The 13,735-nt window shown below is 35.2% G+C and overlaps 1 protein-coding gene across 1 annotated transcript in view; it reads right to left on the minus strand.

Annotated features, from left to right (window-relative positions):
- LOC110036970 (WPP domain-interacting protein 1-like) overlaps window positions 1-5,648 on the minus strand; it is an 11,766-nt gene extending 6,118 nt beyond the window's left edge. Inside the window, 2 exon segments of the mRNA XM_020741536.1 lie at window positions 4,203-4,983; window positions 4,986-5,648. Of these exon segments, the coding sequence (XP_020597195.1) occupies window positions 4,203-4,983; window positions 4,986-5,357 (1,153 nt within the window). The 5' untranslated portion in view covers window positions 5,358-5,648.
- Window positions 5,649-13,735: the final 8,087 nt, after the last annotated feature.

A 13,735-nucleotide genomic window follows, 5' to 3' on the forward strand; every position in this document is an offset into this window, starting at 1 on the left:
ATTAGAGAAAGTAGTCGTCTTAGATGGTTTGGTCACATTAAACGTCGACTTTCTTATGATCCGATTGGGAGAGTAAATGTTTTAGATTCGACTTGTGTTAAGAAAGGCAGAGGTAGACCTAGGAAGACTTGGGCTTATTGTATTAAAAATGATCTTAATTTACTAGAACTAAATGATAATATGACACTAAATAGGAAGCAATGGAGAAAAAGGATTCATGTAGCCGACCTCACGTAGTGGGATTAAGGCTTTGTTGTTGTTGTTGTATCTAGACGTTTAGAATGATGTTCCCTTTTTTTGTAAATAAATAAAATGCAGTTTTCTATTTCTAGTGATGATTATTTTTTCCTCGAATAATATGTGGTTCTTGTCACACCAGTCTTATCAGCGGCGTTTCATTTTTTTGCGCTACTATGTGAGTGTGTGTGTGTATGTATGTGGGCGCGCGCGCACGCGAAGTTTGGGTAGTCATATTTATTTCTGTGACTTCACTTCTTTTCATTCCTCTTCTTCCCTGTTCTCTCGCATGCGTTGTTACAGATAGTATGGCGCGGAAGTTCTCCAAGGAATCATTTGGGTCTAAAAAATCTCGACTCTTTCAAAAGCAGACGTGAGGGAGGTTCAGAGCTTCTAGGTTTTCGGCCCTTCTATCCAACTTCGGCCTGCAGCCAGCCATGAGCAGGCGACGGGTCATTTTTTTCGGATTTGGTTTTCTATAAAGATCAATTTAAAATGAGTCTTCGTCTGCTTTTATGCAAGGAATTACGATCGATTTTCGGACAATACAAGGTTGTTCCTACACAAGTTCTTCCCAGGTTTATGGCTTTCATAATAACCTTTGTACTCTTTTGTTGAAGGATGAAGATACCTTGGTCGATCGAACTGTTCAATAATTTCTTTGCTTTCCGAATCGGCAGGGACAACTATGTTCAGTTTGCCGCCGGTCCCAAGATACATTTTGTGGGTCTTGAAAATAAGCTAAGAGATTGGAAAGCCAAGTTCTTGGTGGGTTCCTACGCTGGTGGCTGAGGGATTAGCACTGTTCCAATGGAATGCGAGATAAAGAAAGTGATGACACTTTCTGGTAATATTAGAGATTACAAGGCGTTGATTAAGCGCCTCTCATAGTTTTAATACCTTGATCCGAACATGATTGAGCGTATGCTTTGGCCCGACGATAGCGAGACCATGACCGAAGGGTTGTGGTTATCATCCGATGCTCAGGAAGTGGCTAGAGAGAAGGCTGCCGAGAAGACGACAGCTTCAAAGATACAACGGGGAAAAAGTTATCCTTCCTTGCTTGGGAGAGGTGAGAGTCGGTCTGCCCTCATTGGTTCGACCGAAGAATGTGCTGAAAGTAAGAAAATTTTCCTCGTTTTAGTTGTTTTTATGTATGAGCGTGTTAATATTGTTTGGTTGTGTTACTTGAAGAGAGCGATGAGGATGTCTTCAAGATTCGCAGCGCATCTGATTTTGGGGTTTCTCTGGCCCGTCCCTCGATTGGTGGGGTTTCCGTTGTAACTCATGGTAGGACCTCGTTCGTAGGTTTGTACGATCGAGCGGAGGCAAGTCGCTCTTCTCATTCAATCTCAATAAGGACCGAGCCGGGAGAAGAATCAGAAAATGCCAAGGAAGTGGGAGGTAACGTTCATCGAAGAAAAGGAAATGCTCCTGTTTCAAAAGCTGAGCTGTCTCCTCCTCCAGGAAGAGGGATTCCATCCGAGTGGTTGTTCTCTCATGGTCAAGGGCTGGAGTTTGGAACGAGCAGTCATTATACTCTTCTTGATAGGAAGACTGAGTGATATTCTTTTACCCCTTTGAATGAGGACACCGGTAACTTGATGGAAATGTTTTGATCTCCCATCTTCGAAAAGCAGCTGAAAATGATGGGCAGGCGAGATATGTATAAGGCGATCAATCGCTATCATTTTCTTGCAAGGGAGGCTTCACTTTTTCTGGTGATTCTTTTAGATTGAGTCAAAGGGAAAATTGAGAGGGGTGTCTTGCGGATAGAAAAATTGAGGTGAAAAGTCCCATGGCTGAGGAAAAACTTAAACTATCTGTGGAGCTGAGGGGAGTTGGAGGCTCAGGAACATGAGACCCTTCTTAAGGAGCACGAAGAGATGAAAAAGGTCTCCTTTATGATTAGTCGGGATCAGGATGTCGAGCGCCTCTCCCGTCAGATTGTGGTTGGCACATCTCTTGTTGTAGAGTGGCATGTGAAAACATGGACTAGTCGATCCTAGGTGGCGGGACATGGAGGAGTTCGACACGTTACTTTCAGATTCAGAGGGTAGAGAACAAAAATCATCGAATGGGAAATCGGGTGGTGTCGGGTGAGCTGAAGAAATCGAGGAAGAGGGTGCTGGGGAATCCTCAAATGTACAGAACTGGCGGGTGATCTCTTGTTAGCTTCACTTTTTTTTTTTTTTTTATGTTTACATGCGCTTGTATGAAAATTTTGTAATTCACTTTCTGTAAACAAAGTTTATAGAGTAAGGGATTTTTTAAACTGGAGGGTTTAGTACTTCGAGTTTTTTTTTTTCTTGCATTCAACGACTGTTCTAGTTCATGAGCAAATTTTTTCTTGTCGTGAATTGTTGGAAAGTGTGGGTATACACCACTCGCAAAGTTAGGTGTTGTTAAGTGTAAACGTCACAGTTTGGGTGCAAGACGATCGTCTGTGCGCCCCACATGGAGCTTGTCTCTATCGGGTATTATAATTATAATTCGAGCACAAGACGATCGTTTATGCACCCCTCGCGAAGCTTGCCGCTGTCGGGTGTCGATATGTCTCGTACGCCTCTTATGATCATTAGAGACCACTAGCGGAGCTTGTCACTATCAAGTGTTGACCTTATAATTTGGGTGCAGGACAATCGTTCAAGCACCATTCACGGAGCCTGTTGCTGTCGAGTGTCGATACGTCCCATAGGCCCCTGACAATCATTAAACACCCCTCGCGGAACTTGTCACCGTCGGGTGAACCTAATAATTCAGGCGCAGGATGATTGTTCACCCACCCCTCGCGGAGCTAGTCACCGTCGGGTGTCGATACCTCTCATAAGCCTCTGACGATCGTTAGACGCCTCTCGCAAAGCTTGTCGTTGTCAAACTTATAATTCGGGCCTAGGACGATCATTTAAGCATACCTCACGGAGCTTGTCGCTGCAGGGTGATTAGATGGGATGAATTAATCGTTCTGTACGAAAGCGAGTACAATAAAGAACAGTAAAAGAGAGTGTAACAATTATTCATATCATAAATCCCCTATTTATGGGCATGGCAGAGGTCCCAACATTACAAAAAGTACATATTAGCCTCATATTCATTGACTTTTCCGAGGAATTTTTTAGTGATTACAGTTATTCGTAAATAATAAGATCGAGGGGTTGATGCAATCAATAATAATTCACCGATCATTTGGTAAGTCTCAAATTGATCGATATTTAATCCGAAAGAATGTTTCTTGTCGATCGTCCCAAGGGTTGTTCAATGTCCTGCAAGAAATCTCCTGACAAGTTCCGCCGATCAGCCTAACAAGATGCCTCTCTCGCCATCATTGTTCGAAATGGTCATCAGCAGCCACCTTCAATCGGTCATTTCTTCCTCTTGAGTTGTTTATCTGTTATGAGATTCGTGCTAACATATTTTATATATACAGTCTTGATTTAAAAGTTAATTTTTGTATTTTGCTCAATCAGAATTTGTAGAGCAACTGAAGGGTTCAATATATCATAATTTTTTCGTGATAAGTGGAAACAAATAAATTGGGACTAATAATTCCATGCTTTCTTCCATATGCATTGAACATTCTTGCCAAAATATAGTATAATACTTCCTGCTAAAAACTACAAAAAATCCAGTTGCAAGTTGCAACAATTTGCACCAAAAGAATAATAGCACATTATTGTGAAGATGTTTAAAGCTATGTCCTTGGATTGTGACTCTAAATAAAACAATTTGATTTTTGCATGATTCAAAATTCAATGACTATAGTATAAACTTTGATTTCTAATATAATTATCAGCCCATCTTTATAAAGAATCCACAAAACCAAAAAAAAACAAAAGCTAGACAAAAGTCCAAAAGTAAAAAAGAACAAAGATAGCTGCCTATTCTAGGATAAAATATAAATGCGAGCATGATGGTGAACAAAACAATACTGGTAAAAATGCTACCAATTGAGGATTAGTATAGACCTTTATCTAGTGATTCTTGAGCCTCTTCGAGCAAAACCATTGAGTTTAAAAAGGGATCGAGATCAGAACTTGAATGTAAATTCTCACTCTTTCGATTATTCTTGGCCAACAGCTCAGCATCCAAAACTTCTCTAGATGGGTTTACCTCCTCCCCATTTTCTTTATAGTAACCTAAGCGAACCTCTTCACCTGTGTGAGCCTCATCACCATGTTCACCAAAATTCAAGGGCCTTCCATTATGCTTTCCGTTACTGTTGCCAACACTGCCCCGCAGTGCAACTCCAGCAGCAGAGCTTCTCAAATCAGACTCCACGCTACAAAAAGAATTCTCCTTCTCAAATCTTGCTAAATCTCCATTAGTTTTTTTGCTAGCGTCTACTGTTGCACCTCTGTCCTGTTGAACTTTCTGAAGACCGAGACGGGTTGAGCTCCTCGCACCAAAATTTTTCTGCCTCCCTCTTTCCTTGCCTGATGCAAGCATTTCATGCCTCAGCCGCGGAGCACTGGTAGCTGTAGATGATTTGCTACTGTGATCCTCACTGTTATCGGAATCCACGCCGATTGAAAAGCCACCAGTTGCCAATCGCTCGAGCTCCAGGTCCAGGGACCCAGTACCAACTGGAAGAGGATTGATATCAGCATTCCTTGACGCCACAGATGCTACAGACTCTTCACTCTCTCCGTCAGCCATACTCTTCAGCTTATTCTCTTCGTCACTCTTGAAAGGCTCAGAATTTGACAGCCTGCGCTTCAGAATCTGAGCAGAATCAGCACTGCTACTTTGCTACTTCCATCTTTTTTCAAATCCCTCTTTATCCTCCTCCATTTCCTCAGCCCACTCCCCTTCGTAACCACTGGCTTCGACTCCACTACTAACATATCACTTGGACTAGAATGACTTGAATTGCAATTGAACTCCTTTGGTTCAGCCAAAATAGTATCATCTATGAAAGGATTTGCCGCCGTTGCTGAAGTTCCAAGTACGGAAACTGCGGGATCAGTAAAGCCACTTTCAGTAGTATCAACAAGATTGTGCAGCTCTTCAGAAGCGACCTCGTCATAAGAATCAGCCCTAATTTCCTTCGACGGTAGTAGGTTATTAGCAGTCTCCCTTCCTTTCTCTCCCTCCACAGACTTGGCGTCCTCCAAATCCATCAAAGCGCGGAAAACTTCCGCACCGGGATTCCGGAAAACTAGAGATTATGATGGATTTTAGTTGGGAAAAGAGTTCAAGGAATTACTTTTGTTATTCTCGCCGCTGGGATCAGTGTTACTGGCAATCACAGACCGACGAACCCTAGGATTCGTGCAGATAACAGGGGAGAAGAAGCGACAATTGGCATCGAGGAGAGTACACCGCTGCCATTTTGCTTCCAAATCAAATCCCGATTGCCCAATTAAATATTAAATATATCGATTTTTAACGCTAAGATTATTACGTGGAAGGAATTTGGAGAACGGAGACATGGGACCCTACACGTGAGTTGTGCGCCGCCTGCGATCATGCCCGTCGATTTTTACGAAAAATTATTGGATCCGGATGCTTCCGCACTTCAATTATAAAATGACACTTGTAACTGTACAGTCTCACCCCAGAAGAATTAAATGTCATTTATTTATCCTGCGTCCCGTCCCAGCCCGACCCGACCCCACCGAATTGGCTGAAATTTAATCAAATGGTAGGATCATGCATCAGTAAGAGAAACTGTCGCACGCTTCTCGAGCATTTCTTCTTCCTCTCTATAACTTGCATGCAACCTCTTAATATATGATAACAGAAGCGCGAAACTTATTTTAGGGTACAGATAGGTTACAGCAAGTTACAGGGAGGTTACAAGGGGCTATACCGTGGATGTAACTCCCTTGTACCCTCGGTATAACCCTAATATCGCACGCAGCGCTGCGTACGTCTATCACACGCAAATTTTTTCCCATCGATTATGGTCACATAGCTAGTTTGCACTGTGAATCATCGGTCAGCATATGCCCGAGTCGCCTCTTTACCAAAATGGAAAAGAACAAGGTTACTGCGGAAACAGAAGGACATAAAAAGATGGAAACTATAAAGTTGAAGAAGATAGAAGGCAAATAGCTTAAGAAGAAAAAGACCAAAGAGCTTAAGAGTCATGAAAGCTCATCCAGGTAATCTAAAAACAAAATAAGTTACAAAACACTAAAATAATATCAAAATAATACAATAATATCACATCAATTGCACATCAATAACACTAGTATTATTAAATAATACCAAACTAACACTACTGTAACAACAAAATAATATCAATTATTGGAAAGAAGAATACTGAAATATCACCATACTAACACTGAAATAATACTAATAATACTAACATAATATCATGATACCACCATAATTCAAAACCTTGAAAACCTTAAAGAATACTGAAATAATATCATAATAACACCAAAATAATATCATCATATCAATAAAAGTCAAAACCCTAAAAACCTAAAAAATACCTCAATAAAACTTCAATAACACCTAAATAACACCGTAATAACACAAAAAAATACCGAAATAACACCATAACAACATCGAAATAACACCATGATACAACCAAGATCCTAAATCCTAAGCCTTAATAACGACTCAATAACACTTCAATAACACCTAGATAACACCCTAATAACACCATAATAATACTGAAATAACATCATGATAACACCAAATTTACATCGTGATACCATCAAAATCCTAAATCCACAACTCTAAACACCTTAATAACGCCTGAAACATATAAATAACGCCTAAAAAACACATGAATAACACCTCGATAACAAAACTATGATGCCAATAACTAGTTTTTTTATGTTTTTTAGGTGTGATTTTATGTTGTTTAATTCATTTTCTTGATGTATAGATAACTAAATGACAATATTTTTTGCATTATCTTTTTTTTAGGTTTGTGAACACATGGTCCTTCAATTGTAGATGTCGTCCATTTGCTGTAAGAGATGATCTTTAATAATGAAGGTTAGTTCTAAAAGATAATATATTTAATATAAGAGTATAAGGCTGTGTGTGCTCTATTTAAAATGAAGGAAATTGTATTTTTAAATATTAAGAGAGTCTTAGAGTTAGATAAAAAAAAGATTGAGACTTTATGAAATTTTTTTTTCAAAGCTAATATGCATTTCTAAGTAAGACATGTATAAAGTTTTTAATTTTAAGAAGAGGATAATGAAGTTCAAAATCATTAAAGTTTATATAGATGTAATAATTCTCACATGAAAAATAAAATAAAATAAGGATTAAAAATGATCCTAAAAGAAAAAAAAAAGAGAGAAGAAGAAAAGAGAAAAAGAAAAGAAAAAAAAAAATTGAGAAGAAGCTTGAAGAGATGCCTAATAAAAAATTGGCATCACTTGAATCAATTTAAGGAAAGTTTAAGGAAAGAGGCTTAAATATTAAGGAAAGAGGCTTAAATACATTTCTAAACTTGTAATAAAAAGCTTTAGCATATTCACTAATGAAGTTCTTTTTCATATAATTCTTCTAAGCATTCTTAATATGACAAATTATAATTATTCTTGAAATGAATAAAAAATCAAAACTCTTAGACTTAATTACTAGATAGTCTTATCTTTCTAGTTTTAACTTAAGTTATTAAAAATTTTTCTAAAGTCTTACTATTGTATTTATAAAACAAAAACTATAGAAGTGTTTAAGTGATTCTCCCTACATTAAGTCATACTTCTTATGTAGTAAAAGAGTTATTTGAGAACAAGTAACAGATAAGTTTGGAGGATTTTGATACACAAAAGAAATATTCAATCTTACATATCTATTTAAGGCTTACTTTGGTCATATTGAACTTTAAAGCAATGTATTTTCATGTTTTATTGCAGGTATACTAAGTCTAGGCATTTTGAGCTTAAAGGATGCAAAAAACACTAAATTTTGAGTCAAAAGTAGCATTTTCAAAAAAACTGAGCTGGCGCCTACACGCCAGAATATAGAGAAGACGACGCGTAGGCGCCAGAGATAGTTATTTTCACAAATGCATTGAATTTGGATGGATTTTGAGTGCAAATAAATAGAAAAATATTCATTGATGGACGTAGAGTTGCATAAAACTAGTAGAATACTAAGCATATCTATACACTCGAAAGAGAGTAGGTAGATATATGTTCCTTGTTGGCACATAATTATTCATAATTCTATCAATTATTTTACTGCTTATGCTAGTATCTTCATTTTACTTTTCTTTTGCAATGGAATGATTTCATGTTTAGGAATTTAAATATGCTTAGATCTTTTCTTATTTGATTAATTAATGGTATTTTTACTAGCTCTTAATTTACTTTACAAACTGATCACTCGTATTGTTAAAATATGTTGCTAAACATAGTGACTCGGAAGGGTTATGATTTCCACAACTAGTGCGTACCACATTCAACTTTTGAAAGAGCAATGACAGTCGTCCAAGGGGGAGTACAAATATTCAGGGAGATAAGTTTTGATCGGCATAGAGTTGGAGAGTTTATGGTGACAGACTAACCAATTTGGTTCAGATGTTTGGAAACTAAAGTGAGATGTTAGCCCTCAGGTGAGGGAAAGTGGGAACTCAAGTGTGAGAGCTATTATCTTCGCAGCCTAACCACGGGTTTAGGGACTAAACTTTGGATTAGCCAACGTTGTTTATGCACTCGAGAGAGGGTAAAGAAACGGTATGCTCCTATTTATCACTGACAACATTATATTTTATGCATTTCATTTCTATAAATTATTTAGGACATTATTCGAGAAGGGTCATCTTTATCATCTCAAAATTCTCCAAATCAATTTATCCAGATATAGTATCTTTAGATTTAAGAATTTAATTTAGAAATAATTATTAGAAAACTCACATTAATTGACATTTCAAACTAAAACCTCATAGTAGTAGTCTAGAATTAGCCTTATCTCATTTCTCTGTGGGATCGATACTGATAATTTTAAAGAAAACCCTATATTGCTTGAAACGATACGTATACTTGCGTAGTACCCCTGATGTGTAGATTATTTTCTAAATTTTATAACATTTTGATTTTGCACACTAAATGCTGAATACAAAATTGGGCCAATTTTTTCGTCATCTTTTGGAAGCTAAATTACTGCGTAATTGCGGGTAAGGTCAAGTTTTTGACATCGTTGCTGGGGAAGCTTTGGTAAAAAATTTAGAATAATTTTAGTTAAACATGCAAGACTTAAATTTTGAAATTATAATATTATTGTATAGTGTGTTTAATTATTGTTTGTATATTTTATTAAAAGAATCGAAATTACCAAAAATTTTTTTGATATCTTTCATATTAGTTAAGTCTTTTAATTTGTATGCGTAGTTCAGGTGCTACAGACCTTGAATTTTACGACCCATATTTAGAGAAAATTTTTAGGAGGCTTGTGAATCAGAAAACACTCCATGAATTTAATGTAAAAATGGCAGATCAATAATAGAATGAATATTTTGATTTGGATTATAATACTAGTAGCTTTGAAAGCGTAAACCCCAAGAGAGTAGCAAATTTTCATGAATATATACTTACTTTTTAACTTCTCAGGTTGCAGATATTTAGAGAAAGTTAGATTAATATATAGAACGTTATCCTCTAGCGCCCCCAAATATTGAGAAAAATTCATTAAGATAATTGATTGAGACTAAATCTTTTGAAACTAGTCATGAGATATACAATCCTTATTCCAATTATAACCATCCAGGTTGGGAAAATTATTTAAACTTTAACTGGAATAATAATTTTGGAGGAGAAACCCAATTTTGGGAAGATAATCAGTTTAATCATACATGTAATTGAAATAATCAGGATAATTTTAATGTTGGACTTTCTTTTCATCATAATTTTAACTTCAACCCACAAAATGAGGAGAAGGATTTATTGGAAGAGATTGTTATTCAAATGGGGAGTCAACAAGAAAATGAAGGGGTTGCAATAAAGAATATAGAAAACCAACTAGAGCAGATTGTTGATTCAATTAATAGTTATCCTCATGAGATTTTACTTAGTAACCCTAAGATAATCCTCGAGGAGAATAGTAGTGGGAAAGATAAAGTTATCCAACTGAGAAGTGGAAGAGAATTGGAGGATATGGTTCTAATGAACGTTGAGTTGAGAAAAGAGGAAAAAGAGATTGAAAGACCAATGGAAGAAATTCTTAAGAAATTAGAGAAACCTATTTCATCAACCAAGATAGATATAGAAAGACCACCTCCATCCATTTCTTCAGAGTATATTGATACAAAAATTAAACCAAAAATTTTCAAGATTTATAGAAGAATTCAAGAAATTAACTATTAATATTCTGTTTGCTAAGACATTAGAACAAATGCCCAGTTATGTGAAGCTTAAGAAGGAGGTTCTTAACAAAAATAGGAAATTTAAGGATCATGCAATATCTACCTTTATGAATGAGGTAATTGAGCCAATAGTATATCCTATAGTAGTATCGTAAGTGAAAGAATTATAAGATCACTTGAGACAGGAGAGTAATATAGTATAATTTGATCCAGAATTTGAATTATTTAAAGAGAATCCAATCCAAAATTTGGGAGATCTTGTGGGAGATCTTGAATTATCATATAGAGATCCATTTCTTATAAATTTTTAGGATTAAATTAATATGAAAATTGAGAAAATTATTTGAAGAATATTACATTTAGTAAGAAGCTTAAGGAACAATAATTTGAATCAATCTGAAAGAAATGACTGGCTTAAAAAATTAAAATTTTAGGATTTAGTAGGAATCCCAGGATATGAAAAAGTTTGGGTGATTGATCAAGGATACTTAAATGGAAAATTGATCCAGGAGCAAATTCTTTATTGGGCTAGCGACTTTAAACTAAGCTCATCATGGGAGGCAACTCGTGATTATCAGTGTGGTTTGATTTAGTATGCTAGAGAGTTATGATTTTTAGTGTTGTATTGTGTTTGCTTTAGTGTGGATTGATCAGTTTGATTGGTGATTGATGGATGTTTGGATTGTTAGTGGTTTGATTTGATCTTTGTGCGTCATAAGGGAGGTTATTCTTTAACTTCTTATTATGGCTAGACTTGTATATGCTCTCCTGTAGTAATTAGATTTACAAGTCCACTATGACTCGGATCTCACCCGGACTTGAGTTTCGATAGTGATAGTTCCATCTGAATTCTGTTACTTTCTTTCTCTGACCTTCTTTTCATTTAGTAGGAGTCGTGAATCAACCTGATGAGTAACATGTGGATGATTTTGCAGTATCTTTATAACTGTTAGAGGTGCAAACTTAGTGGGATAAGGTGATGCTTAAGGTTGGTGTTCACGGCCCAACTTAACAAAGGTAATCTTGTCCATGTGGATAACCATATAAAATTCATGAAAGACACTTATTATATTTGTGTAGTGATTCCGTTAAAAATTGGAAGTAAGTTAGTGAGATGTGACGAGTTAATGGATGAATTAACCTCACTTATCATGTATGCTTATGTTTGTATTTTATGTTTGTTTTTGAGGTATAAATTTATATAGGACTTGAAGAAAATTTTTTATATTCTTATGTTGATACCTATTATGATAGTTAGACTATTGTTTAATCAATTTCATTCGGGAATGTTTAGTTTAGATTTATTTTCTGATGCACGTTTTCTATCCCGATTAATAATTGTTGATGTTTTTGATAGACATGTGTGGTAGATAGAATTTCTAAACTGTTTTTCTTCTTACATATATTTTCTGTACTTAATGCTATACATGTTTAAAATCAAGTTTGGGGGAGGAAGAAAAATAAATTTCAAAGTTGGTATACTTCCTTTTAGTTTAATATTTTTGCAAGCATATTTTAGGCTAGATTTACTTCTCCTGCTGTCATATTATCCTGATTATGCATGTATATGAATTTGATAGGATGTTGTAGTAGATAGTAGATTCAACTTTTGCTTTTTCTTCCTGCTACATTTTATGTAATTGATTGAAAAATATTTAAAAATTCAAGTTTGGGGGAGAAAGAAAAATAACTTTCAAAGTTAAATTTTATTTGTCCTCAGTAGCCTGTATTTAAATTGATATCACTTTTTAAATGACTTGTGATATGTGATGTTATTTTTAGGGTACTAAACTTTTGATTTTTGGAAATGATATCGGGGAACTTAGTAAAAAGGTTAGTAAAAAATGATGAAACTAAAGTTACGATATTTAGTAGAAAATATTAGGGAAATGATTTTACTATTTATAGTAGGACAAATTGAATTTTTGAAAAATTAAAGATTTTTAGAATAATACTTTTTAAGGAATTTAAATGCTATGAAAATTTTTTTTTCAAAAACTAATACTAGATTTTAAGTTAAGGAAAGAAAATAAGTTTTTAACTTTAGAAAATGGACAGTGAAATTCAAAATCATTAAAGGCTTATCCAAATAAAATAATCATCACCTAAAAAAAGTAAGCATTAAAAAGATTCTAAAAGAAAAAAGAAAAAGAAAAAGAAAAGAAAAAGAAAAGTATGAAAAATGGAGGAGAAGCTTGAGGAATATGTCCTAATTAAAAATTGATTTCACTTAACCCTTTCTAAGGAAGAAAACTTAAGATCAATCCTATGTTTAATGTCAGAAAGTATTAGTAAACATTATTTTCAATATAGAATTCATAAATTTTGAAATTAATATTTTTCTAAAAATCCCAAGTTTGGAAAAATTTCAAGTAAGTCTGAGTTAAATAGAAAATCAGTATAACTAAATTTAATACTAATTATTCTGATACCTTAGATATCATCCATTTCACTAGAAAAATTTTCTAAGATGGACTATAACATTTCTAAAATAAAATTAACTTTTAAATCTGGGGGATTTTGATACACCTAAAAATGACAACTTTTTCATATACATTTGTATGCTTATTTTTAATGATATTACACTTTAAAGGAAGGTATTTTGCATGTTTTTGGCTTAAGGTACAAGAAATGGCCCTTTGGAAAAAATGAAGTAAAAATGGTGTAATTTGGAATCAAAACGAGCAAAGAAGAAAATTTTGACCTAACACATTTTGATATGTCTTTCTATGCTTAATCTCTTTTACATTTATCACATGTTTTTGAATGAAATTACACTGAATGAAATTATGTTTTTGAATGAAATTACACTTTAAAGAAAGGTTGTCTTCTTGCTTATCTTATAGGTACAACAATTTGGAGCAAAACAAAGCTGAAACAGGGTGAAACAATGCTGAAATAGGGTGAAACAAAGTTGAAACGGGGCAAAACGGTAGAGCTGCCAGTAGGGTGGCACCTAGGCACCAAACAATAGAGAAGAAAACGCCTAGGTGCTAGAAACGGTTAAGGGGTGGATTTTTTGCCATTTTGGGCTATTTTGGGATGTTCTGGAAGATTCTTAACAACTTACACGCCCCATAAAGCAGTTCAATGAATCTTGACACTTGGAATGACTTTTGAATAAAGCGGTGTATCTCTTGGAGTGAAGAGGTGTGTCTCTTGGACTGAAGAGATGTGTCTCTTAGAAAAAAGAGGTGTTTTGTCTCTCTTTAAAAAGAG

Source organism: Phalaenopsis equestris, unplaced genomic scaffold (genome assembly GCF_001263595.1).
Source record: "Phalaenopsis equestris unplaced genomic scaffold, ASM126359v1 Scaffold213464, whole genome shotgun sequence".
NCBI classification, from domain to species: domain Eukaryota; kingdom Viridiplantae; phylum Streptophyta; class Magnoliopsida; order Asparagales; family Orchidaceae; genus Phalaenopsis; species Phalaenopsis equestris.